The following is a 25847-nucleotide window of genomic DNA, read 5'->3' on the forward strand; positions in this document are numbered from 1 at the left end:
ATAAAAGTTAATTGACCCACTAAGTTATTGCAGCAGTTTGTCTTTTTGTTAAAAGGTTGATGCTTACCAGCTAGCGTTTCCAGTGTTTTAGGTTCTATTTGCTTTAGTTGTAATACTCTCTCTAATACATTCTCTAATTCTGGATCATTCAATTTAGCTCTTGCTTCAAATTCATAAAGTAGTAGCAGTGTCTCTGTAGGGTCTTTTGAAATGTCACCTACAGACACAGAGAGGGTGACTGGTGATACAACAAAATGATTACACTACATATATTTTGATTCTTACATTTGAAAATATTAACCAATATTTATGGAATAGCGCTCTAAATAATTTCACAACAACGATACTTTAACAATAAAGCAGAATTATATGTTGTGTTTAAGAAGGAACTGCAGATGCTGGAAAATCGAAGGTACACAAAAAAGCTGGAGAAACTCAGCGGGTGCAGCAGCAGTCTGAAGAAGGGTTTCGACAAGAAACGTTGCCTTTTTCCTTCGCTCCATAGATGCTGCTGCACCCGCTGAGTTTCTCCAGCTTTTTTGTGTACCTAAGCAGAACTATATATTAGATTATATTACATGCAATCTGTAAAACAAAAATGTTGCAATCATAAGAAATACTCAGCAGATATTACTGTACTGGAAGCCAGTGACACCAAACATATTCAAGTACCCCTCCACATTATCCATCAGGTTAAAAATGCTGATTTTCTATACTGTTTGTCGTTCAATTTTCATTATATTGCTTGAACTTGTGAAATATAGCTCAGTAATGTCACTTGGGTAAATTGTTCTTTATCATGAGTGGTACTCTGATGGAGTGGATTGCTTGCCTGTCGTAGAATTCACCCAATTTTCATCATATTGTAATTACTGGAATGAAAAGAGCTCAATAGCAAAGGTTCAATAACAGGAAATAATCCACACCGCCAGATCATTACCTATATTTTGAAGGCAACGGTTTACCTCGTGTTTCCTCACTGTCAATTCAAAAGTTGGACATGTGCAGGTCAAGATTATATAACATCTCCGCAGAATTATTTAAAAATCTGTTCATGTGGGAACCAATCAAAAATATAGTCCCATTCCCACTGATTATCTTGCATAAATATAATCCAACAAACAAATATTCTGAACTCTGGTTGCTCAGCAATACAGATAAGGACCTACAAATTTCATACAGGAACTGGAATTTTACCAGTAATTTTTTTTTTGCATATTTAAACTTTTGAAGTAAAACAAATTCAGTTAATGGATTCAGAAATGTTAGAGTCCCTTTAACCCCATCAGCCTATGTCTCTCATCACCATGCAAGCACAGAAATTAGCCATTCATTGAGGTAGATCCAAATTGTCCTTACTCACTGACCTGCAGCTGTGGATTTCATTGTGGTCCAAATTTCCCAACAAACTTGAATATCATCCCGTGCTTGAGTCAGACTTCCTATCTAAGAGATGAGAATAACGATGACTGGCAATTTCCAACCTACACACCATTATATATTGCAGGTGTGCTGCTGTGTGTGCACTACTGAGAACTCTCTGAACTCACAATAACAATAATTTGTCACAAGAAAACCATAAAACATTTTTGTGCACATATATAAATATCCACTTAACTGCAGTTGTCATAAGAAATGTCAATGATTTTATGATTCAATAAAATCATGACAGATCTTTTACCTCAGCACAACATTTTCTACACTAATACGATATCCCTTGATTGCCTTAATATGTAAAAAAACATATTAATCATGAATATACTCACTGACTACATTTCTGCAAAAATGTACTAACCGCAGGGTGAGGAAATTATTCTTATATCCACCTCAAATGACCAACCACTTATTTTGAGATTCTTCCCCAGTACCAGACTGTCCTCCAGAATAAAGTGTTGCCTGCATTTCAGGGATCGATCAGGCTTGGTACAAATTTTAGGCGTTTTCAGGAGACTACCTCCCATTCTTCTCAATTCAAGAGAGCCTAAGCCTAATGCACATAACCTCCTCTCAAACCCCCAAACCTGATTGAACCTTTGTTGTGCTCTCTACATTGCACATATATCTTCCTTACATAGTCAGTCAAAACCTATACAAGTATTCCAGACACATGAAGAAGGCATATGCTGATATCTTCAGTAAAACACAAAGTGTTGGAGTAACTCAGAGGGCAGGTGTTGTTTCAGGATGGGACCCTTCTCTTTCAATCCAACTTGCTAAATTTCAATATTTGCTACCCCTTTACCCAAAGACGATAAGGGAATGGAATATGTTACCACCCATCACACATGCTGCTCCTGATGTTAAGTCATTTAAAAAGGGGATTGAGCAACTAGATCTCCTCAACTTGGTCAAAAAAGCCCACTTCAAATTTTAATCGCTACTCTACTCACTCCGACCTGCGCGAGATAACCACTGATGAGGTGTTTGCGCAGTAATCAACCTGAACCAGAACCAGTCTGAAGAAGGGATGTGACCCAGAATGTCCCCTAACCATTCTCTCCACTAGCCTTGGCAGACACAATATGCTGGAGTAACTCAGCGGGACAGGCAGCATCTCTGGAGAGAAGGAATGGGTGACGTTTGCAGTATTTGCAGATTTGTACATTGTACTTTGAATCCCAAATCTAAATCATTTATGTACAGCTTCACTACAGAGTGAATCGTGATTATTACATCTTTGCAAGATTAGCATAACTTTTTTTGGCATCAATTGATGTAGATGATTAGTTTGGTTGATAGTGAATTAATATAGATTTCAATTTATACATAAATACCATTACACTGTTAGCCTTGGTCTAGACACAATATGCTGGGCCAGTAACTCAGCTTTTGACAGGCAGCAGCATCTGTGAAAACTAAAGGTATGGGTGACGTTTAGCAGTTTATTCTAAAGATTTGTTTTGGTTGGATACTTTGAATTCCAAATTCATAAATCAGGTTATGTAGGTGCACACTAATCACCGTACAGAGTGAATCGTGCCATTTCCCATTACATCTTTGCAAAGACCCGCTTAACTCCCTAACTTTTTTCGGCATCAATTGACTTTCCTTTGCAACCGCATTGTAGTTTGGTTGATAGTGAATTAATATAGATTTCAATTTATACTGAGTTAATACCATTACACTGATAAACATAAGCCACCTCACCTGCTCCGACGTATTTGTTGCTTTTCGACCAATCTCCAGACTAGCTGCTGCGGCCATTAATAAACAAGTCTTTTGACCAACCAAAATGGTCTTGTCAACTGACAGCATCTGTGAAAACTAAAGACATATACAATATACGTTGATTAACTATTAGCAACTGATTTATATCTAAAACATTGTTTTGGTGTTGGATGCAAAATGGGCAGGAGAAAATATATGATTTTTATTTCAAATTCATAAGGATCAGGTTGACATGTAGGTGAGTTGGTTTTGGCTCATCACGGGATCAAGTAGTTTAGGTTAATTCCACTGAAGTGGAGGGCTGGGTGTGGGGGAGATTGTGGGACTGGGGCCCAAAAGAAAGCTAGTTAGGTTACTATCTCAAAGGGCATTCATCTGAGTCGGGTTCCAATACAGACCTGGGACCTGCTCAGGTATATTCCCTTGAAGTCATAAAGCTAATTTTAAATACATTATTTACAACATTTTGTAGTTTTAAAATGTCACTCTGCTTTGACAGAATCAATGCCGTTACCCCAGCCTTGCCTGCTGTCAAGCTGTCATATATTCTGTGGATAGGGCCTCAGTGGTATCTGCCTGCTGGCCCTAATTGCCAATGAAGTCATTCCATTCCTTACCACTCAACTCTGGGAGTATATCTCACCAACATCTGGATCAGGGGTGTTTTGGCAGGTAGGGCTGCAGACAGTAAATCTAAACAAGGGGCAGAGCCAGGTTGATTCAGTTCATTATGTATTAGTTGCAACTCGGAGAAACAATTATTTATTTCCAGATACATATGCATCCTCTCATGAATGAGAGTCGAATGGGCTGAAGTTGTGATTACAACCTTTAATCGATTTAGTTCAGCTTTAATCTTGATTGAGAAGATTTTGGCTTCACCCCTTGACCCAGGTTCTCGGGTACATAAAACATGATTCCCTTGCAATTAATGGACCTGCCCTGTAAAGTGATATCTGCAGCATTAAAGTTATAAACTGCACCTATTGAGGAGCTCCCTGTACAGTGAAGGTAGCTTGTTGTTCACATATCTAGAAATTACTCTTTTTGATGATTGGGGATAGATACAAATGATAGCATTACCAATGAAATCCACATCCCGTTAAATTAATATTTAAAAATAAAAAAAAGATACACTTCCTAAATGCCATAACTCATTTTATAAAGTTAGATAAATTATTTATATAGAGTAATAAGAAAATTACATTGCTTGAAAGGAACATTACAAATTGTAAGGTTAATACACACCTGATAAGAAAGAGTGAAAAATTCCCTCATTCTTGCTGGGCAATCTTCGCACTGCAGTGCTGAATTCCATGCTTATAGAAATAAAACACATTGATTTTATTTGTAATAATTTAAAAAAAACAATTTTGTTTTAGGTTACTGTAATAAAAACAAACTGATAATTTAATGGATTAATTTTTAAATGTTTCATTTATTCCAAATTCTGTCCGCTTATGCTGTTTCTATTCCATACAAAGTGATCTACTCACTTAGCAGCATTGCCAACAGCTCTAAGGGCACAAAATCTGAATGTATACAAAAACTGTTGTATGTTATAACATGAATTCATGTCTGAACCTTTCATTGTTAATAAACATATTTACATTAAGTTTATACTTGCTTTTCGATTCACAGAAGTGTAATTTTATAGAATTAAAATGTAGAATATTTGGTTTTCTTCTATAAAGTTATTTAGGGTTGAAATTTAGAATAATGAATTAGACATGATTGGCTACAAAAATTATACATGTCATTTATTCAGCTTTCTTTTTAAAAAATTCAATTGGATGTCTTTCACCTCTTCCCATTCCCATAATCATTTATTGTTTCTGGAATAGGATTGCGGCCCCTTTGTCTGAAAACATTCCAACAATAAATCCTTTGTTCCTGAATGCATGGACACAATATACGCTTCAGACAATTTTTATGCGGGTGTGGGGTAGAATTACAGTACATTTAAATGTTGAATTTTACAATGCAGTGGGAAAATATTCAGCTTTGGTCAGCAATGCTTAACAGATAAATCCACATCCAACCCATACAGTTCTATTAAAGTGAATGTGCAGTTGTAAGTACATCAGTGGCATTTGCACATCTTTATCTCTGGCAATAAAATGGGAATTTAGTTGCCTGTGCATTCATCCAAGTGTTTTTTTAAAAAGGTGATTGGTACTAATATGCATTGAGGTGATTTGCCACTGCATATAAAAATAAGAATCTGGACCCAGTAAGATTTACTGGTTATCTCTAAAAGATAGGAGATTCACTGAAAATAAAAAGCAGTTAAAGTATCAAAGGATGCAGGAAGTTTGAGAAGGATAGCCTTAGACATTGATATTTCAGCAATATTTGAAGGTACATGTTTAATATTCAGCCGTACATTCTCACCTATCTTTCGGAACCAATTGGCTTCACTACTTTTCAGCTCAACACTCATCCTCCCTTCAGCTAACTGACTTATCAGTTTCTTATGAGCTATAATAAACAGAAATAAATATTAAATAACATTATAGTATTATCAATTGTCAAGAAAATGATAAATGGGGGTTAGGCAATTATTTAAGTTATTTTCAATGTTTTAAATTGAGCTTTACTGTGTATGTTTTGAAGTATTTTAAATGTGCCCCAGGAAAACATAATTTATTGTGTGTCTTTGGCAAACCACAAGGTAATGACAGACATCTATGATCAATTTCACCATCACCTTCAGTGCACCAACACAGCTTGTGGGTTATGGAGAAAAATGGTATTTGAGGGATAAGACCTCTCACATTGGCCACAAAACTGATAGTCTACCAGATAACAGTGAATTTTGTCCTCCTATGTTTCAGGTCGTATCATTTGTAAATCCGACACCAGACATCTAAAACAAGCGATCGACATAAAAAGCTGAAGTAACTCAGCGGGTCAGACAGCATATCTGGAGAAAAGGACTAGGTGATGTTTCAGGTCGAGACCCTTCTTCAGACTGAGAGTCAAGGGACACGAGTGATTAATTTTAAACATCATCGTTGGAGGAGATCATTTACGTAGACAATGGGAAAGATTCATGAATGTGCTCAAAGCCTCACAAAAGAAATGCAGCGTTTCTCCCGTGACTTCAAAGTGGAGCAGCAATATTTTGGAATGGCGCTGAGAACAGCTTTGGGAACAGTATAGCTGATTATCAGCCACAATATGCTCCATCAGCAGAAGAGACTGTGGTTCCTGAACCACCTCAGAACCTACAAAATTGGAATGAAAGTAAGTCACCCTGAATCCCAAGCGACTGCCAAAAAAAGTTACATCATTGAACACAACTTCATTTTGTAATTACTATTTTTCCAGAAAAGGATCCAATATTGCTGAATTATTTATGAATTTCAAAGATAGTTCTAACAGCTGATCTGTCTGGTTTTGAAGACCCAATGGCCCCAGGAAACTGTACTGAGTGTCCAGGAAGCTTTCCCATGTTGAATGACAGACATCTCGTCATCTTGGTTTGCTGCTCCTGCCCGATACAATCCCTCCAAGGTGTCAGCAAAGCTTGGAGCCTCTCGAGAAAAATGGCAAACTGAAGGTCTCCACTACTCAAAGAAGCCCGACAAGAAGATAGGCGGAGCAGACAAAGTCCATTTCCTCCTCACCATGTCTCAGGCCCCCATTTGTAAATCCATACACAAGCGATCAGTTGATGTAGACAAAGGTTTGTCCTCAGGTCGAGACCCTTCTAAAGTTGGAAAGCAGTAGGAATTGATGGGATCTACCCGGAATTTCTGAAGAACCTTGGCCCCCATCGACGCAAACTGGCTGTTGCTTTTTTCACTTACGTAGACTGTGGGAAAGATCCCTAATGTGCCTCAAGAGCCTCACAAAAGAATTGCAGCCGCAAGCCTAAGACTTCAAAGTGGAGCATCAATATTTTGAATGGCGCTGAGAACCCTTTATGTACAGTATACAAGCTGTTTAACAGCCACAATATGCTCCATCAGCAGAAGAGACTGTGGTTCCTGAACCACCTCAGAACCTACAAAATTGGAATGAAAGTAAGTCACCCTGAATCCCAAGCGACTGCCAAAAAAAGTTACATCATTGAACACAACTTCATTTTGTAATTACTATTTTTCCAATAGGTTCCAAGTATTGCTGAATGTTTATGAATTTCAAAGATAGTTCTGACAGCTGATCTGTCTGGAAGCAGAGACCCAATGGCTGTTCAAACTGTACTGAGTGTCCAGGAAGCTTTCCCATGTTGAATGAGCACATAATCGTCATCTTGGTTCTGCTGCTCCTGCCCGATACAATCCCCCCCAAGGTGTCAGCAAATGCTGGAGCCTCTCGCCTGCTGGCAAACTCGAAGGTCTCCACTACCAAAGAAGCCCGACAAGAAGTGAGGCGGAGCCTGACAAAGTCCATCTCCTCCACCATTCTCAGGCCCCCTTTCTAATCCATACACTCCAGTTGATGTAGACAAAGGTTTGTCCTCCACTAAAGTTGGGAAAGCAGTAGGAATTGATGGGATCTACCCGGAATTTCTGAAGAACCTTGGCCCCCATCGACGCAACTGGCTGTTGCTTTTTTCACTCATGTCCACTGTAGGGATTCATCCCTAAGGCCTGGAGAGAGTCTAAAGTCATCGTCATCCGCAAGCCTGGGAATTCTGCTGATGATCCAGTTAGTTACCGACCCATCTCCCTCTTATGTACATCCTACAACCTGTTTGAACTCCACCTGCTTGCCATATTTCACCATTGGTAGAACCTGTTTGTCCCAGAGAGCAAGGCGGCTTTAGACCTGATAGAAGCTGCGCAGATCAAGTTTTTGCCCTCACGACCAATATAGAGGCTTACCTTCCAACGTGCCCTGAAAATTGGTGTTGCTCTCATCGATCTGCCATCAGCTTATGACACCATGTGGAGACATGGTCTGTTGCTCAAAGCTTCCAGAATCTTGAAGTGTCAAACCACTATGTGTGCCCTCTCATCCATCCTCAGCAACCATAGATTTAGGGTCTCACTTGGGAACCAGACCAGCTCTGTCAGGACCCTGAAGGATGGTCTCCCCCAGGGCTCTGTCCTAGCTCCCCTACTCGTCAACATTTATGTGAGTGACATGCCAACTACCTCGTCCAGGAAGTTTGCATATACAGATAACCTTGCCCTTACCTACCAGGGAGATGCCTTTGAGGATATCAGCAGAGTGCTCAGCCAAGACTTGAAGAGGATGGAGGAGTGCTTCACCTTCTGGTGACTTCACCCCAACCCATCTAAGACAACTGTCACTGCCTTTCACCTCAGCAATCGGCTCGCCAATGCAAAGCTCCGAATTTTCTTCTCCCCTTTTCTTTCTCGCACCCTCACCTATTGTGAACACTTGAAGAGGGAGGCTGATAAACTGAAAGCAAGGGTCAACATCATCAGGAAACTTGCAGGCAACAGCTGGGGATCCAATGCACACACCCTCCCTACCGCAAGCTTAGCCCTAGTCTACTCAACAGCCAAATTTTGCTCAACAGCTTGGGCTCATAGCTGCCACCCCATTAGAGTTGACACTTAACTCTGCAATGCGGGTCATCACAGGGACGCTTAAGTCAACACCTTTGCAGTGGCTCCCTGTCCTCTCTCATAACGCCCCTCCCAGCATACGCAGAAGGGAGAAGATGTTGAAAGATTGGTGCACCATCGAGCCTAACCCTGACCTTCCCATCCATGCTGATTTGAACAATCTGCCCAACATGCGCCTGAAGTCCCACAAACCCTTCTGGTCTTCAGTCAAATCCCTGGAAGACTTTGACTTCAAGACTGAGTGGCACAGAGCCTGGAAAGATGCCAACACCAACAACAGAGAGATCATCACAGACCTCACAGTGAAACCACCGGAATTGAATCAAATTTGACCTCCAATGCAAGCAATGGCTAACCCTGAACAGAATCTGCACCCTCCATGCAAAAACAGCCACCACGTGCACAAATGGGGGATGACAGACAGCCCTGCTTGCGACTGCAGACATCTGGACCAGACCGTCCCACACATCAATGACTGCTCACTGAGGCTTTCCCCTGGTGGCTTCAAAGCCATCCACCCAGCAACTGATATTGTCCTAGCCTGGATGTCAACCTTGACCTACAACTTTAGGCTGTGCACGCCATATGCAAGAAGAAGACTCCTAATTCCTCCGTCTACGCCACATCTGCGCCCAGGATGAGGTGTTCCATACCAGGGCATCGGAGATGTCCTCATTCTTTAGGGAACGGGGGGTTCCCCTCTGCCATTACAGATGAGGTTCTCACTTGGATCTCCTCGATATCCCGCAGCTCCGCTCTTACCCCTCCCTCCCCACATTCATAACAAGGAGAGTCCCCCTTGTCCTCACTTTCCACCCCATCAACCGTCGCATAAAGCATATAATCCTCCAACATTTTCGTCACCTCCAACAGGATCCCACTACTGGCCACATCTTCCCATCTCCACCCCTCTCTGCTTTCCGCAGAGTTCCGCCAAAACTCCCTGGTCAACTCGGCCCTTCCCACCCAAACCACCCCCTCCCCAGGTACTTTTCCCTGCAACCACAGGAGATGCAACACCTGCCCCTTTACCTCCCCCCTCGACTCCATCCAAGGATCCAAACAGTCTTTCCAGGTGAGGCAGAGGTTCACTTGCACCTCCTCCAACCTCATCTACCGTATCTGCTGTTCCAGGTGTCAACTTCTCTACATTGGCGTGATCAAGCGCAGGCGCGGCGATCATTTCACTGAACACCTCCGCTCAGTTCGTCTTAACCTACCTGATCTCCCAGTGGCTCAGCACTTCAACTCCCCCTCCATTCACAATCTGACCTTTCTGTCCTGGGCCTACTCCATTGTCAGAGTGAGGCCCAGCGCAAATTGGAGGAGCAGCACCTTATATTTCACTTGGGTAGTTTACACCACAGCGATATTAACATTGACTTCTCGAACTTCAGATAACCCTTGCTTTCTCTCTCCATCCCTCCCCCTTCCCAGTTCTCCCATTAGTCTTACTGTCTCCGACTACTTTCTATCTTTGTTCGCCTCTTCCGAAGACGGGGTCTCAACCTGAAACATCACCCATTCCTTCTCTCCAGAGATGCTGCCTGACCCGCTGAGTTACTCCAGCATTTTGTGTCTACCTTTGATTTAAACCAGCATCTGGAGTTGTTTCCTACACACACTATCCTCTTGATAAGTAGTTTTAGAAAACAGATACATGTTGAAAATATAAAATTGAAACAAAATACTACTCGGTAAAAGCAGAAGATGAAAAATAGCAAATTGCTAATATTACCAGAATTTAAACTGGTAATATATACTCCATATACTTGTTTTCTCTGGAGTTTAAAAGGATGAGAAGGGATTTTATTGAAACATAAAAGATTATTAAGGGTTTGGACACGCTAGAGGTAGGAAACATGTTCCGGATGTTGGGGGAGTCCAGAACCAGTGGCCACGGTTTAAGAATAAGGGGTAAGCCATTTAGAAAGGAGACAAGGAAACACTTTTTCATACAGAGAGTTGTGAGTGTGACTCTGGCTCAGAGGACGGTGGAGTTCAGTTCTCTGGATACTTTCAAGAGAGAGCTAGATAGGGCTCTTAAAGATAGCGGAGTCAGGGGATATGGGGAGTAGGCAGGAACGGGGTACTGATTCGGGATGATCAGCCATGATTACATTGAATGGCGGTACTGGCTCAAAGGGCCGAATGGCCAACTACTGAACCTATTGTCTATTGTCTAAACACATTTCCAGAGTATATATCAGAATTTTTATCTCCAAATGGTATCACCTTTTATAACTATCTAATAGGTCACTGACCCCTTGTTTAAAGTCTCATTCAACAATTTTTTCTACAATGTAGCACTCCCTTAATACTGCATATTACTTATTTGAGGCTTGTGCCCACAACTGTCGGATAGGAGAAAGGGTACTACCAACTTAATGAACGTTTAAAAAACACCCCACAAAAAAAAAAACAAGAACTGCCTGTTGGAATAATATTGAAATTTTTTGAAGAAGCTGACAGCCTCTATTATAAAATCATTTCTGTTTTTTGTTATAAAGAGCTATGTTCACTTTTTAATATTGATGAATAAATTAAGAACTTTAATAATATAATTTAAATGGCTGAGAAGTTACAATACCACTGTAATAACCTCTGAACACAAATGATATTATTGTGCCTACCAGTCTTCAAATACGTTAACAGAGAATCCAGTCGCTCATATCTGCCAAAGTAAATAATTATTCATGGTTAGGTGCTGCAAGTTTAAAATAAGTTAGAAATTATTTTTTACCCCCAAAACATTTTCAGGATAGGGTTTACCAGAGTAGTTTTGGTCGCCCAATTATAGGAAGGATGTCAACAAAATAGAGAGAGTACAGAGGAGATTTACTAGAATGTTGCCTGGGTTTCAGCAACTAAGTTACAGAGAAAGGTTGAATAAGTTAGGTCTTTATTCTCTGGAGCGCAGAAGGTTAAGAAGGGGGGACTTGATAGAGGTCTTTAAAATGATGAGAGGGATAGACAGAGTTGACGTGGAAAAGCTTTTCCCATTGAGAGTAGGGAAGATTCAACCATGAGGACATGACTTCAGAAATAAGGGACAGAAGTTTAGGGGTAACATGAGGGGGAACTTCTTTACTCAGAGAGTGGTAGCTGTGTGGAATGAGCTTCCAGTGGAAGTGGTGGAGTCAGGTTCGATTTTATCATTTAAAAATAAATTGGATAGGTATATGGATGGGAAAGGAATGGAGGGTTATGGTTTGAGTGCAGGCAGATGGGACTAGGGGAAAATCATTGTTCGGCACGGACTTGAAGGGCAGAGATGGCCTGTTTCCATGCTGGAATTGTTATATGGTTATATGGTTTCCAGAAAGTTTCCTGTATGAGGAACGATTAAGACGAGGCCTACAACGCAAATTTAGAACAAGGAGAGATTTTGTTAAATCACCATCACAAGTCGGCTATTAACTGTAGTGCGGATCATTTTACTTATTTACTTGAAGGTGATCCTTCAACCTCTCTACCCAGTAGCCCTCAGTCTTTGAGTTTACTCAAAACAAAGATTAATAGATTTATAGATTTGAAAGGAATTATGATTTATGAAAGTGTGTACAGGAATATGGAAAATGAAAGCCCCTCTGGCAGCCGGAGGAGACGCGTCAAACTGGAGTGAACGGTTACCTCTGGTTCTGCTTGGCATTCACATGGTGGTGACAGCAGACCGAGGATGTTCGTCGGTGGAAATGGTTTACAGCACAACTCTGAAGCTGCAAGGCGAATTTGCCGAACCAATCGCCACAGTCAGATCCTATGATCCAAGCAGGTATGTTGATCGATTACGGCGAACTATGCAGCCACTCAGGCCAACACCGATGCGGCGAACACCTGCAATGGTCTGTGTCGACTGACCCCCAACGCTACACACACATGACGCCGTCCTCTTCAGCAAGCATACGAATACCGTCATCCAATGCCTCCCAAAAGTTTAATTATCTATCGGAACGGAAAAACTGACACCGTATTTGTCGACCGATTAAAGCCAGCATATGTCGAGAACCAACCGACTAACTCATCCACCGAACCGGTAAAGTCACAAGACCCCAACACTTCCTGTCAAATACATCTCACACTGTGTTACCAAACAAGATCAGGCCATAAAATCAACCCGGCAGACCGGTACAGGGCAGGACAAAACCAGGCAGTAGCCACCTTGTATGACTCGGTGGCTGAGGGGGTAGCTGTGGCGCCTTCATGCCCACGTTGGTTTTGTATACAGCCTGTCATCGCTGGCAACTCACCAGCAGCCCCACGAGAATGTCCAGCACAAGAGCTTAATAACAACTCCAAGGTCAGTCGCACTAATTGGCCTTATCTGCCCAGGGGTTATGATTGATGAGAATGTAGGTAAAAGGTGCTTCTGGAATAAACGTGACGCAAGGTGTCTGGCTCAGCTAAGTATTATTTGTTCTTTGCTTTTTTTGTCGTGGGATTCAGTAGATCCTACACATTCATAATTCATTCAACAAAGGTGGTGTCATCAGCAAATTTGAAGACAGAGTTGGTAATATGTCCGGCCACACAGTCATGGATAAAGAGCGAGTAAAACCCCTGTCCCACGGTACGAGTTCATTCCAAGAGTTCTCACGAGTTTGCCCTGATTCGAACTCGGAGATTTACGGTAATGGCCACTTGTCGGTACTCAGGGCTCTCGTGGACATTTTTCATCATGTTGAAAAATCTTCACGAGTCTTCCCATGCTTACCTGCCGTTAGCGAGTCATCCCGAGTACGTGCCGTTAGCGCTAAGAGACGTCCCCAAGATCTGACATACCTACTACGTTCATTCTTGAATATACTTGAATAATTAAAGATTTTCAAGATTTGCAGAATTTGGATGTTTGCTTTAGTTGTTACTGGCAAAAATGTTGGTGGCGAGATCAACAATGAAAAAAAAAAATCTTGATTCAAATTTCTATTGATGCATAAATATAAATGTATGGGAACCAGCATGAAGAAAATCAATATCTTTCACCAATGAGCACTATTACCAGGTATTGCTGAATCTTGCTGAACAGTGCCCTCAGGTGGAAAGCCTCAATAAAAAGTGAAGCAACTGTACTTTTTAATTTTGGTTACTGAAAATAAAGTGTCGCAAAATGATCTCAATAACACTACATTAAGGTCTCAGTGGCACAAAATTCAAAACAATGTTGTCCTTCAGTGGTAAGCATTCAAAGCTGTATTCACCCAAATCAGTAACATTGCAACCATCTTTAACACAGCTCTTAAAGAGAAACAAAATCACTGGAACAAAGTTACCATCAGAATAAAGATAAGGAAATTACCTTACGTTTTTAACATCAGTGTCCGAAATAGAAGGCACAAGGCGAATTAAACTTCTGCTTAAAACAAATTATGGAAACATTCAGAATTTCTCCATATAAAAAATTGTTCAAATACTGAGAAAGCAATGTTCTTACAACTTGGAATAAGGTTCAGCCATTTAACAGCAAGGATTTCTTATATCAGAAGATCATGAAACTTCGGAATTCCCTATCACAGAGTAGCTGAAACACTAAATATATTCAAGGCTGAAATGGACAAGAGTTTATGGGAACAGGAAGGAAAGGAGATCAGGTCAACTTTAAATCAGACAGGTTCTTACTGAATATTGGAATAGGTTTGAGGAACTAAGTGGTTTTCTTCAGCTATATTCTTTCATCTACAGGCATTAATATATAATGCCTAGAAATTCATATGCATCCCGAAGAGCTCTCCACAAGATTACTAGCCATGGCGCCAATAACTTGTTATCAAGAGCCACAGTTGCAAAATTCAGTGGTATTCAACATCTATGGCATTAAAAGTGAATTATCACTGATTGCAAGTTTGCATTTGCATGCTGTGAAATACACACAACTGAAACTATGATGAATGCAGAGCTGATGTTGGGTCCTGGGAGAAAGAGAGGTGTGGTGATTAGGATCTCAGATGCACCTAGAGAGTAAAAAAACAGTGGGGATTGGAGCCTGTGGTGATTGGTGGTCATAGTCAGGATTCTCCATTAAGAATCTAGCATTAAAAAGCACCACTTTAAGTCAAGTATCTCAATGTGAGAACAATTGATCCAGGAATAATCAAAAACTGTTATACCATAGAATATGTAGACACAAGGAACTGCAGGTGGTTGATTGGCAAATGGTTGGACAATGATAAAAATACAAAATGTGAGATGATGGATAAGGAAAGAAGAGGCACAAATTGTGAAGCCAGTGGATGGAATATAGGTGGAAGGGAGGGGGGAGGGGGGGGGGGGGGGATTGGAAAAGGGAAATCTGTGTACATCTAGGTGGGCACACGGAGGAGATGGGAACAAAAGTGGAGAGGGGGGAGGTGATGGGTGTTTGTAGATTACCTATCTAAAATCGGACGATTCATTTATATCATTAGATCGTAAACTACCCAAGAGGAAAATAAGATCTGTTCCTCTCGTTTGCGTGTGGCCTCACTCTGGCAATGAACCCAGGACAGAAAGCTCAGTGTAGGAATGGGTACAGTATAGTAATATGACAATATAATATTCACTTGAAGCTTCTGCAGCTGACGGAAACCACCTCCCAGAAGCTTCGTGAATATCATATTGTCATACTCTGTAATGATATGAGAGTAGAGCATGGACAATAATTAGACAGAATTACCCTGATGCCAATTTACATCCTAAAATAACTTCCCATCCATCCACTCTGTGTGCTGCGAGTCAAAAATGAACATTGCAAGGAAGTTATATCTAAAATTTACTTGAGACTGCCCGGCGAAGAACGAGGCGGGACACGGAGTTTGTCCAAACCAATGATTCTTTAATACTATTCTAACAACTCCCTACTAACCACCAAGGTGCGCACGCGATCCCCACCTTAAATACTCCCCATGGGAGCCCGTGACCAGCCCGTGACCTCCACCTCCCGTCACCGAGACACGTGACCCCCCTCAGAGCTTCGCATTGAGCGTGGCTCACCACCAGGGGCCACCACAAGACTCTGAATTGAGGTGTCAATAGTCAAGTCAAAAGCATTTAATTGTCATATGTGCCAAAAATTAAATTCTTACTTGTAGAATTCCAGGATAAAGTTGCAAAGATAATTCAGTTATAGATTTATCTGAATGACCAACAGGATATCTTATTTACCAAACCACATTAATGCTAGTTCTGTACCTGAGAGCTGTGAATAATTGAGTGCTGTCTTGGGAATATTCGCATAAATATTCAAATGCTTTTCTGGCAACATCCTCCTGTTCATTCTAAAGATAAACAAGTACAAGTGTCATTGATCACATTGTAAAATATTATGATGTATTTAGATAATTACAAAAGCGAAACATCAGTTAATTCAGAACATTCATTATTAATAATACTCATTTTAACTGTGCGTTGTAATGGTACTTTTAACATTGTATTTGTTGATGATAATAATATTTATGCAAAAGGATGTTCACTGGGAATTGTCTGCAAACCGTTAAAGGATAGAAATTAGTTCTCTAGTGAAACCTGGAAATACAGTTGATTTCCACTTGGGACCAGGTTCAAAAGAAGCTCAATGCAAATTTTCTACTTTATATAGTTTAGTGCATGCAACCAGATTAATTTTTATCCTTTTACATATCCTAAACATTATCAGTTACACTCAAGTGTTCGAAATAGCTGACTGTACTGTCTGCTGAACTGCGGAATTAGGAGTTTAATGGAGTTTCAAATTAAGCACAGCAGGTAATCACAATGTTTGTAAAGTAAGAGCTTGTTTAATCACCTCTAGGAAATGCTTTTATCAATACAACCCATTTATCAAACATTTAGAGTGCCATTAAGGCCGATCTCTAAGCACCATTCCCATCAGGTCATTCTTTGTACAATAACTGAGCATTGAATAGGATGAAGATATTTTCTTGAAATGACAACACATCAATGACCTTTCTTCATGGGTGGTACCTTAGAGTGAAGGATGACTAGCTTCCACTCCTGGTCTTTGGGTTTTGAGGTGGCTAATCAGGTCAACGTGGGATTAGCAGACTATGACATAAGCTGGGAAGAAAGTGCTTGATGGGGCAAGTAGATGGGCTGTATGGGTGCTGCGTCCCTCCTGTCATCTTAGCTGGGTTAAAACATGTCTGTGACTGAAATCGAGTTAGTGGTCAGCTAATAATACCAAGCTGAGCAAGCTTGTTTAGGAGAAAACAAATAATTAATGAGACCGTGAGGCCTGCAGCTATAACAACATGTAATAAGGAAGTGGGATACGATCAAGTTATTTATGAAAAAAGGTGATTTGGATTGACTTGATGCCTCATGCAGTAAATAGCTTTATATTGTAAATAACTTTGTTTCTGTGTTAGGGTGACTTGCTATTTTTTTTCAAATGTAGCTGGCATTTATTGTTTGTAGATTAAGAAAGAACCAGAGGCTTATTGATTATACGACTGCATACTGCAAGCAAGCGCACTGGCCGCTCCTTGGGCCAGGTTCCAGAACGGAGTCGTGACCCACAAGTTCTCCAGGTCAAGCCAGTATAGGCAGGAGATCCCGACATATCATTAGAAGGACGTGTCAAACTCATTGTTTTATTGCTGTTTTATTGTTGCTTTAATACTTTTTGTATATATTATTTTAAATGGTTGGTGTTCTTTTACCATAACTGATCCGAATTCTCAAAATATGTTTATATTTTTACAGGTAGATCCTGGGGTTTTTTTTGTCAGGTCTGAGGTCTTGATTTTCAAATATCTTTTACATCATTCAACCCAATGCTCCTGTCCCAATTAGGAAACCTGAACGGACACCCCTGGTGACCTTGTCGCGACCCAAGGTTTCCATGAGGTTGCCGGAGGTTTTGATCACTCGCCTGGAAAGCCTCGAGCTGGATCGACCGAAGCGTGAGCTGCATCTACCGACCAAAGATTCGATAGGATCTTTGCTACCGACTGCACACGCACACAAACACATCGCGAAGGTGGAGGCCATGGAGAGCGGAGGAGCGCTGTCTGCGCGATGAAGAGGAAGGTAAACGGCTGCGACAGAGCACGGTAAGTCCTTTAGAGAACGCGGGGGGGGAGGGGGGAGGAGAAGGTGGAGAAGGGGAGGGGAGAGAGAGAGGGGAGAGAGAAGTGGAGAGAGAAGTAGGGAGAAGGGGAGAGAAAGAGTGGAGACAGTTTTAAGAAGTTTAATAAAGTTTAGTGGGCATTTTACCTTCCGGTGGGTCTTCTAGGTCGTGAAACTCCAATGAGCCAATCAAAATGGCCGGTCAGCGAAGGAGATGCCCTTCGACTGCCTGTAAGTAAATAGCGACCTCACTCCACTGACTTCAGCCAAACGGCATCCTATTTTTAGTCAAGGCCGGTTTTGATTATGTTGAAATAATCGAAGCAACCTAGAAGATGCCTCGACCAGCGGAAACCACTTTCGACCATTAGGGAGAATGACCAAAACCTCCGGCGACCTCATGGACACCTTGGGTCGCAGGCAGGGTCACCAGATGTTTCTATTCAGGTTTCCTAAGTGGGACAGGGACATAAGGCTGTGATGACACATTGAAGAAGTAGTGAATTTCAATATAGACATTTGCCTTTGCCGCAAGGTATGAGAAGTGGTCGAACTTTTCTATGGTCAGTGAGCGCAGGGTGAAAAAAATTCTGATCTTGGTCATTCTCTTGAATGCTTTTGTTATTTCATTCTATTAGTGCAACCCTGTGCTCATCCATTCTTTTCTCAACAAAATGTATTAATTTCAACTGTTCCATGTGGTATTGAGTTTCATATTCTTACATTCTTCACAGAGACATTTCTTCTGAATTTCCTATTGGAATTCTTGATGACCTATGTGCTCTCCCACAAATGGAAACATTCCCTCTGCATTGACTCCACCAAAGAACTTCAATTTAATAGACCATTAGATCTACCCTGATACTCAATATGTATTTTTTTCTATCAATCAGTTCTATCAAATATATGTAAACAGATCTATATCACAGTGTTATGGTAAAGTTTAATGTAGCACAATGTACAAAATATGGAAAGTATGCCAGTTTCCCAGTAGTATGGAATTAACTTTTCATAAATAAATTTGGGAATACGTACTGTTTACATTAACATGCAGTGTACATTGTTTGTAGAAGGCGTTTACAATTTAGAACATTTCTTCCTGACAAATTATTTTTGAAAATCTAATTTATTTTCATTATTCCGATCTTTCAAAACTAATCTTCATTACCTCTAGAGCAACTTGTGTAGCGAGACTCAAAATATCAGTCACTGGGATTCCGCTGGTTAGCATATTATCCTCATGTCCTTTTGGTTTTTCGGCAAGTTTCCCTATTGTTTTAATTGCCTGCACAGCTGAAACACAATATTTTAATCTTTCCAGTCATATTTTATTATCATTGCACTGAAATAACTATTATTTAACTTAGAGTACACATTTTCCTTCTGCAGTGATATATGGTTAAATTTGTGAAAATTTTACACATACATACATTATTTAACGTAACTCCACTCAAAAAGTAAAAGTACAATTGCATTGTCGTGTATTCATCATCCTTCACATTTCCTTATCATACTATCCCTGATCAGGAAGTGGATTTATTCTACACAAGGAAGGTCAAAAGTAAAAGGGATGTATACAGTAGATGGTAGGGGGCTTAGGATCAGTGACATACAGATGGATCTTGGTCGGTAATGAAGACAAAAGCTTACTGACCTTCACAAATTGGGGCTTTTTTTTTTACAAGGGGGAGCTGCATATATGGAACAAGCTGCCAGAGGAAGTGATAAAGGCAGGTGCAGTAGTGATAATTAAAAGAGACTTAGACGGGTACATGGATAGGATAGGTTTGGAGATATGTGGACCAGGAGCAAGTAAGTGGAACTAGCTCAGTTAAGCAATTTGGTCGGCAGAGATGAGTTGCGCCAAAGGATCCGTTCCGTGTTGTTAGATCTGAGTCAAACAAATGGCTTCAAAAAGCAAAATCTACAGATATTGGAAATCGGAAATAAAAGGTCATAGACCTAAAACATTAACTCAAGTTCTCTTCATCATGTAAATTGATTGGCCTGCTCAGTATGTCTAACATTTTCAGTTCTTGCAATAAATACCTTTTGGTACATCATTTTCCAAAATGGCAATTTTGAAGACACTAAACTGTGTGAAGATATTATCGGGGTCAATTTGTTCTGCTTCTTTTATGGCCTCTTTTGCCTAAAGACAAAAAGAGACTAATTATGAAACTTAAATAATCCATAACCTAAAAAAGTCTGGTTTCTCATCTTAGCGTGATTATTTCACACAGTTAATAAAAATATTCTGCTGAAGAAGCTGTCAAAGGATGCTTCATTCGAGGCACTTTCCTAAACAAAATGTTGTTATAGTAGGAGAATCTTATATATGACACCACTTTAAAACTAACAGAATAAATGTGTAATAAAGAAAATCAGACATAAAACAGGTAAAATAACTACAGGGAACCACCATGTGACTGGGGTGAGGTAGGGGATGGGTTGTGCTCATGAAAATAAATCCATAACATGGTTTTCCAGAACACAAAAACTGCTTCATTTGTGCATGCGTCAAGAAACAAATTGAAAAATACGGTTGTGTTGATTTATTTACATTTTTTCCGCATAAATTCGAAAAGAACGGATTTTATTCTTTATCTTAAATATTTGAATGATGATTTGTAAATATTATAAGGGCAAGTGTGAATGTGTCTGTGCTTGTGTGCCTGTGCCTGTGTGTGAGTGTGCGAGTGTGCGAGTGTGCGTGTGTGCGTGTGTGTATATGTATATTAAAATATTGGTCAAAATCCCTTCATCAGAACTGTTGGGTAAGCCAGTCTTTTACTTGAAATGTTAACTATCTTGCTATCTAACCTGCTGAGCATTTCCAGCATCTGCAATTTGATGATTTACATTAATAAAACAACACTGAGCAGAGACTATTGACTAAATTTATATTTGTCTGACACACAGCTGCCACAAAAGACATATAGTAAAACGAACAAGAAATATAAGGAGTTCCTTAACAACAATTAGCTGTTACATCTGATGAGCACACGATGTTTAATTCTGTTTATATCTCATCATAAGATAAAGCAGCCTAAGTTTGCATGTTGCAAAATCTATAATATGGTAATTACATTAGTGCCATAAAGGCTTTTGACAGAAACCAGGTCCAATAAGCGTGATTAGCACTTAATGGCATTATCTCCACAAAACATTGTTATTGATATCTTGCGGCTTACAATTGACCCAAAAACTCATATGGACCACCTACAAACACCTGGCTGCAGAAGCAACTCAATGGCTCGTTCTGCTCCTGTGAATGCGTCACTTATCGATGCCCCAAAATCTTTCCACCATCAACAAGGTACAAGTCCGAGGCTTGAGAGAATATTCTCCAACTGCATTGATTAATATAACTCCATTAACATAAGAAACTCAGCACCGTAAAGACAAATATTGATTATTTTTAGCACCAGCACACACCATCAATTAAGTATACAGCAATTACTCACCAGGTTACTCCAAGGATTACTTCCTCCCAACTGTATATCACTTTGCTACCACTTCTGTTACATGTGTTTGGCAAGTGGAATGGGATATACCAAAGTATTGGCAGTCAAATTCAGGCAGATTAATGACCCAAGACACCACTATTTTCAATGAGATATGCAAGGTACAAATTTAGGAAGCATAGCTCTGCTCCCAGTTCACCTTATATCAGAGACTTTTAGAGCCTGGGACTTCCACAGTTATTTTGCAGTCCAGTTGTAAATTGCTTGTTCTAAGCTTCTCCCCAGTCTATTTTCAGTTCAGTCAAGCTCTTGCGCATCTAAACTTTATTTTGAAAAAACACAATTACAGTTCTCAATACAGGTGCACAACCTTTTATCCGACGATCCAAATAACGAAAAGCTCTGAATAGCGACATTTTTTCGGTCCTTGAAAAAAGGTCCTTGAAGACGTTCACCGAGGGCGGCCCGCAGAGGTGACAGCGGAACCTCCGGTCGGTCCTCGAAGTAAGGGGAACTAAATCCCCATTCATAAAAGAGAAGGTGAGGGTATATTGCGCGGGAGGGTTAATAATTGACAATCTGCTGCTGCCTGCCCGTTGAGTTAAAAAAGTTCCCACGGTAGACTCACGATACACAGTGTATCGTGAGTCTTGCGTGGGAACTTTTTAAGATTGTCGCTCCCTTCAGTTTCACCCCACCTACGCCCCTCTGCTTCCCGGCCATGTGTGTGACCCCTTCCCTCCCCTCTCCAGCTCCCCGCCCATTGCACCGGCGTGGGGGCTTTGCACTGTCTTCACGTCGGAGCCAGTGCCAGTCACCGGAGACGTCAGGACCAACGGGACACCGGCCCCCAGGCCCACTGCAAGCACGGAGATCCCAGAGACCCACAGCCAGCAGCAGCCCAGCCCCGCTCCAACTACAGAGGAACACGCTCCCCGTAGGGACAGAAGCTGATGGTGTGCAAAATACGTCTTGGTCTTGAGGTTGCGGATGAGGGGGCGCAGCTCGGGCTGTGACGTCTCCGGCCACCCCCCTGTGCAGGAGCTGAGACTGGGAACTGTGGGGTTGTTTGCAGTTGCAGAGGGAGGGGGTAAGGGCGGTACAGTTCCCAGTCTCAGCTCCATTCTAGGGGGTGACCGGAGACGTCAGGACCAACGGGACACCGACTGCAAGCACGGAGATCCCAGAGACTCACAGCCAGCAGCAACTCTAGCCCAGCCCCGCTCCAACTCCAGAGGAAACCGGGTTGCAGATGAGGGGGCGCAGCTCGGGCTGTGACGTCTCCGGCCACCCCCCTGTACAGGAGCTGAGGCTGGGAACTGTACCGCCCTTGCAGGTGAGCAGGAGAATGGGGTTGTTTGCAGTTGCAGAGGGAGGGGGCAAGGGCGGTACAGTTCCCAGTCTCAGCTCCATTCCAGGGGGGTGGCCGGAGACGTCAGGACCAACGGGACACTGATTGCAAGCACGGAGATCCCAGAGACTCCCAGCCAGCAGCAACTCTAGCCCAGCCCCGCTCCAAGTCCAGAGGAACCCGGGTTGCGGATGAGGGGCGCAGCTCGGGCTGTGGGCGAACTGGCACTTGTCGCTGTAGCGGCCCATCGGGGAGTGGGTTCTTGTTGGTCCTGATGTCTCCAGCCATCCCCCTGGACAGGAGCTGAGAGACGCCAGGACCACCAGAAGCCGCTCCCCGATGGGCCGCTACGGCGACAAGTGGCAGTTCGCCCACAGCCCGAGCTGCACCCCCTCATCGGGACATCGACCCCCAGGCCCACTGCAAGCACGGAGATCCCAGAGACTCACAGCCAGCAACACACTCTAGCCCAGCCCCGCTCCAACTCCAGAGGAACCCGGGTTGCGGATGAGGGGGCGCTTCCGGGCTGTGGGCGAACTGCCACTTGTCGCCGTTGCGGCCCATCGGGGAATGAATTCCTCTGGAGTTGGAGGGACAGGGAGACACAGCGGCTTTTGAGAATGGTGGGCAATCACTTCCAAAGTTCTGCCCACACAGTCAGTACACCTCTCCTACACTTGTCTCCCGCACTAAGATCATCTCGCAGAGAATGATCCCAGCCTAACCCTCCCTATTCTCTCCTATTCTGCAAGAAAAAACTACATTGAAGGCTCAAACTCGCGATTGAGTAACTGCTGGGATCGTGGCGCAAACTTGCGACCTTGCGGATATGAGCCGAGCACTCTACCACTACGCTAAAAATCTTCCATTCCGAAAGCCGAAAAATTCTGAATTACGAAAAGTGTCTGGTCCCAAGGCTTTCGGATAAAAGGTTGTGCACCTGTCAATACTGTACCTAACCTCTGCGGGTTCGATCCTCGTATCTGCCTGATCAAGCCCTCTTGGCCTCTCTCAAACAGAGACACTGCAGAAGATCACGCAGTCCTAAGCGCTTTCCCAGTTTTAATGTATGACTGAAATAAACTATTCATTCATTAATTCATGTCTGGTTTGCATTCATCCAATCCATTCTATGCATTTTGCACCTAATTGTCAGGGTCTGCAGATGTTCCCATTCTCTTCCTGCAGCTCTGATCTAGGCTCTAGACAAACTGGCATCACTCTGCAGCTTGTCCCATTTCTACAGAAAGCACTTTTAAATTGACCAAATGGCCTAGCAGCCCAGAAGCCTTTACTCAGTTTTAGGGTCCTGGCCTCTCCAAATTGACTAGGATTAACATTCCTTCCTATTTATCATATATTATAACCCATCATTTATGATAACCAAATAGTCACTTTTCTAATGCCATAACCCAAAATTTATTTTGATCTACGCCACGAGAAAACTGTCAGTACAAACGTTGCTATAATCACCTGCAAGAACAGAGCAATATAGAGTAAATTTACCTTTTCCTTCTGATTCAGATGTAGATAGCACGATGTTCTGTTTCTCTGCAGTCTAGCTAGATTCTGATCCATTTGTCCAGCAGAAAAAAAACTTGATGAATAATTGTACCATTGGAGTGCCTCAGTATAATTCTGCATCTAATTAGGAGGAAAAACTTGGCCATTAAAGAATCCCCGACTCTCCAAAACTTAAAAAATGTTTGCATTTTTCAGAACACACAATTAAACTTATGCCAAAACAAATTAGAATGAAGAAAAATGATCTGTTTTGAAAACTGGGAAGAGAGCGACCAAGGAACCATCTAGTTTCACTGAAAAAGAAAAAGGCTGGCTGTAAATGCTCTACTCAACCACGGAAGGAACTTAATGAGTTGACCAGAGTGAACCATACTTTCTATGATTACACATTGCGAACTACAAAGGTTTAAACATCTGTTTTTCAATTTGTTAAGGAGTCAACCAGCTTATCTTTCACATCCATTGTTTTGCAAGACATTTTACATTCTTAACTGAAATGTAAATACTAATGCCTTCATAGCTATGCCCTCCTTGGACACCCAACTTTAGGTTAACGTCAGGAACATTTGAATGCTCTGAGCCTGTACTCGCTAGAGTTTAGAAGGATGAGGGGAGATCTTTTTGAAACCTGTCGTATAATGAATGGCCAGGAGTGGACATGGAAAGGATATTTCCGGTAATGGGAGAATCTAGAATCAGAGGGCAAAGACTCAGAATATAAGGATATATCTTTAGAATAGAGATAAGGAGGAGTTTATTTAGCCAGAAGAGGGTGAATCTATGGAATTCATTGTCACAGACGACTGTGGAGGTCAAGACATTATGTATATAAAAAGCAGGGATTAATTAGTAAGGGTGCCAAAGATTACGGGGAATATGCAGATGAATGGGGTTGAGAGGGAAAACTAGATCAATCGTGATTGAATAGCGGAGTAGGCTTGATGGGCCGAAATGCCTACTCCTACTCCAATGTCTTCTGGTCTTATAACTTATGAACACCCCGCACATAATGAATGGTCACTTGGGAGACCAGCAGAATTGATGGTGATGGATATGTCGGCTGCTATGGAAGCATTTTATGTCAGGTGGGAACAGATCATTTGTGTGTACTCTCTCTCTCTCTGCACACCATTGACGCAAAAATTGGCAGTTATATCAAGCTGAGCAGATTCATTCACCTAGTCAGTGAGGCCAGCTTGTGGCTACTCTTCCCGTGTGCGCTCACTCTCTCATCACAACTGCTCGTGATCCTCTCCCACACATATTTTCAACTTACGAACAGTTCTCAGGAGTGGAATCTTATCGAAACCTGGGATTTTACAGTATCTCACTCAATACCTCATGCAAAGCAGCTGTTCCGTGTTTATACTGTACCATGGCTTCCCTGCTGACAACTGGGCCAAAATAAATCTAAAATGCCTTCTGCACATATTGATACTGGGAAAGGTAAAGAGCGTGAAGAAAAAGATACTCCATTCTAACAAGGATGCTGGTACTCATAAATATGCATTGATTTTCCCATTTTCCTCATCCAAAATGCAGATAGCAGATAGAATATAAACATAGAACAGTACAGCAGAGGAACAGGCCCTCTGTCCACAATGTCTGCGCCATACATGATACCAAGTCAAACAAATCACCTCCCCCTGCATGCAGGGAAATGCCAAAGTGCTGTGTCCTGTATAACGAGAAACAGTCTATGTATTTCCAAGAGTTACATGCCGTCATTAAAAACACGTTTCATTG

The 25847-nt window shown here is 41.7% G+C and overlaps 1 protein-coding gene across 1 annotated transcript in view; it reads right to left on the reverse strand.

Annotated features, from left to right (window-relative positions):
• The window catches only part of tex11 (testis expressed 11), an 86159-nt gene that overhangs the window by 18684 nt on the left and 41628 nt on the right, over window positions 1–25847 (reverse strand). The window contains exons 17-27 of the mRNA XM_055644193.1: window positions 24084–24221; window positions 19809–19911; window positions 18928–19052; window positions 15882–15967; window positions 14014–14067; window positions 11351–11391; window positions 5563–5649; window positions 4417–4487; window positions 3148–3264; window positions 1368–1446; window positions 68–217 (exon numbers count right to left, since the gene is read on the reverse strand). Coding sequence (XP_055500168.1) covers window positions 68–217; window positions 1368–1446; window positions 3148–3264; window positions 4417–4487; window positions 5563–5649; window positions 11351–11391; window positions 14014–14067; window positions 15882–15967; window positions 18928–19052; window positions 19809–19911; window positions 24084–24221 — 1051 coding nt within the window. The remainder of the gene's footprint in view (window positions 1–67; window positions 218–1367; window positions 1447–3147; window positions 3265–4416; window positions 4488–5562; window positions 5650–11350; window positions 11392–14013; window positions 14068–15881; window positions 15968–18927; window positions 19053–19808; window positions 19912–24083; window positions 24222–25847) is intronic.

Source organism: Leucoraja erinacea, chromosome 12 (assembly GCF_028641065.1).
Source record: "Leucoraja erinacea ecotype New England chromosome 12, Leri_hhj_1, whole genome shotgun sequence".
Classification (NCBI taxonomy): domain Eukaryota; kingdom Metazoa; phylum Chordata; class Chondrichthyes; order Rajiformes; family Rajidae; genus Leucoraja; species Leucoraja erinaceus.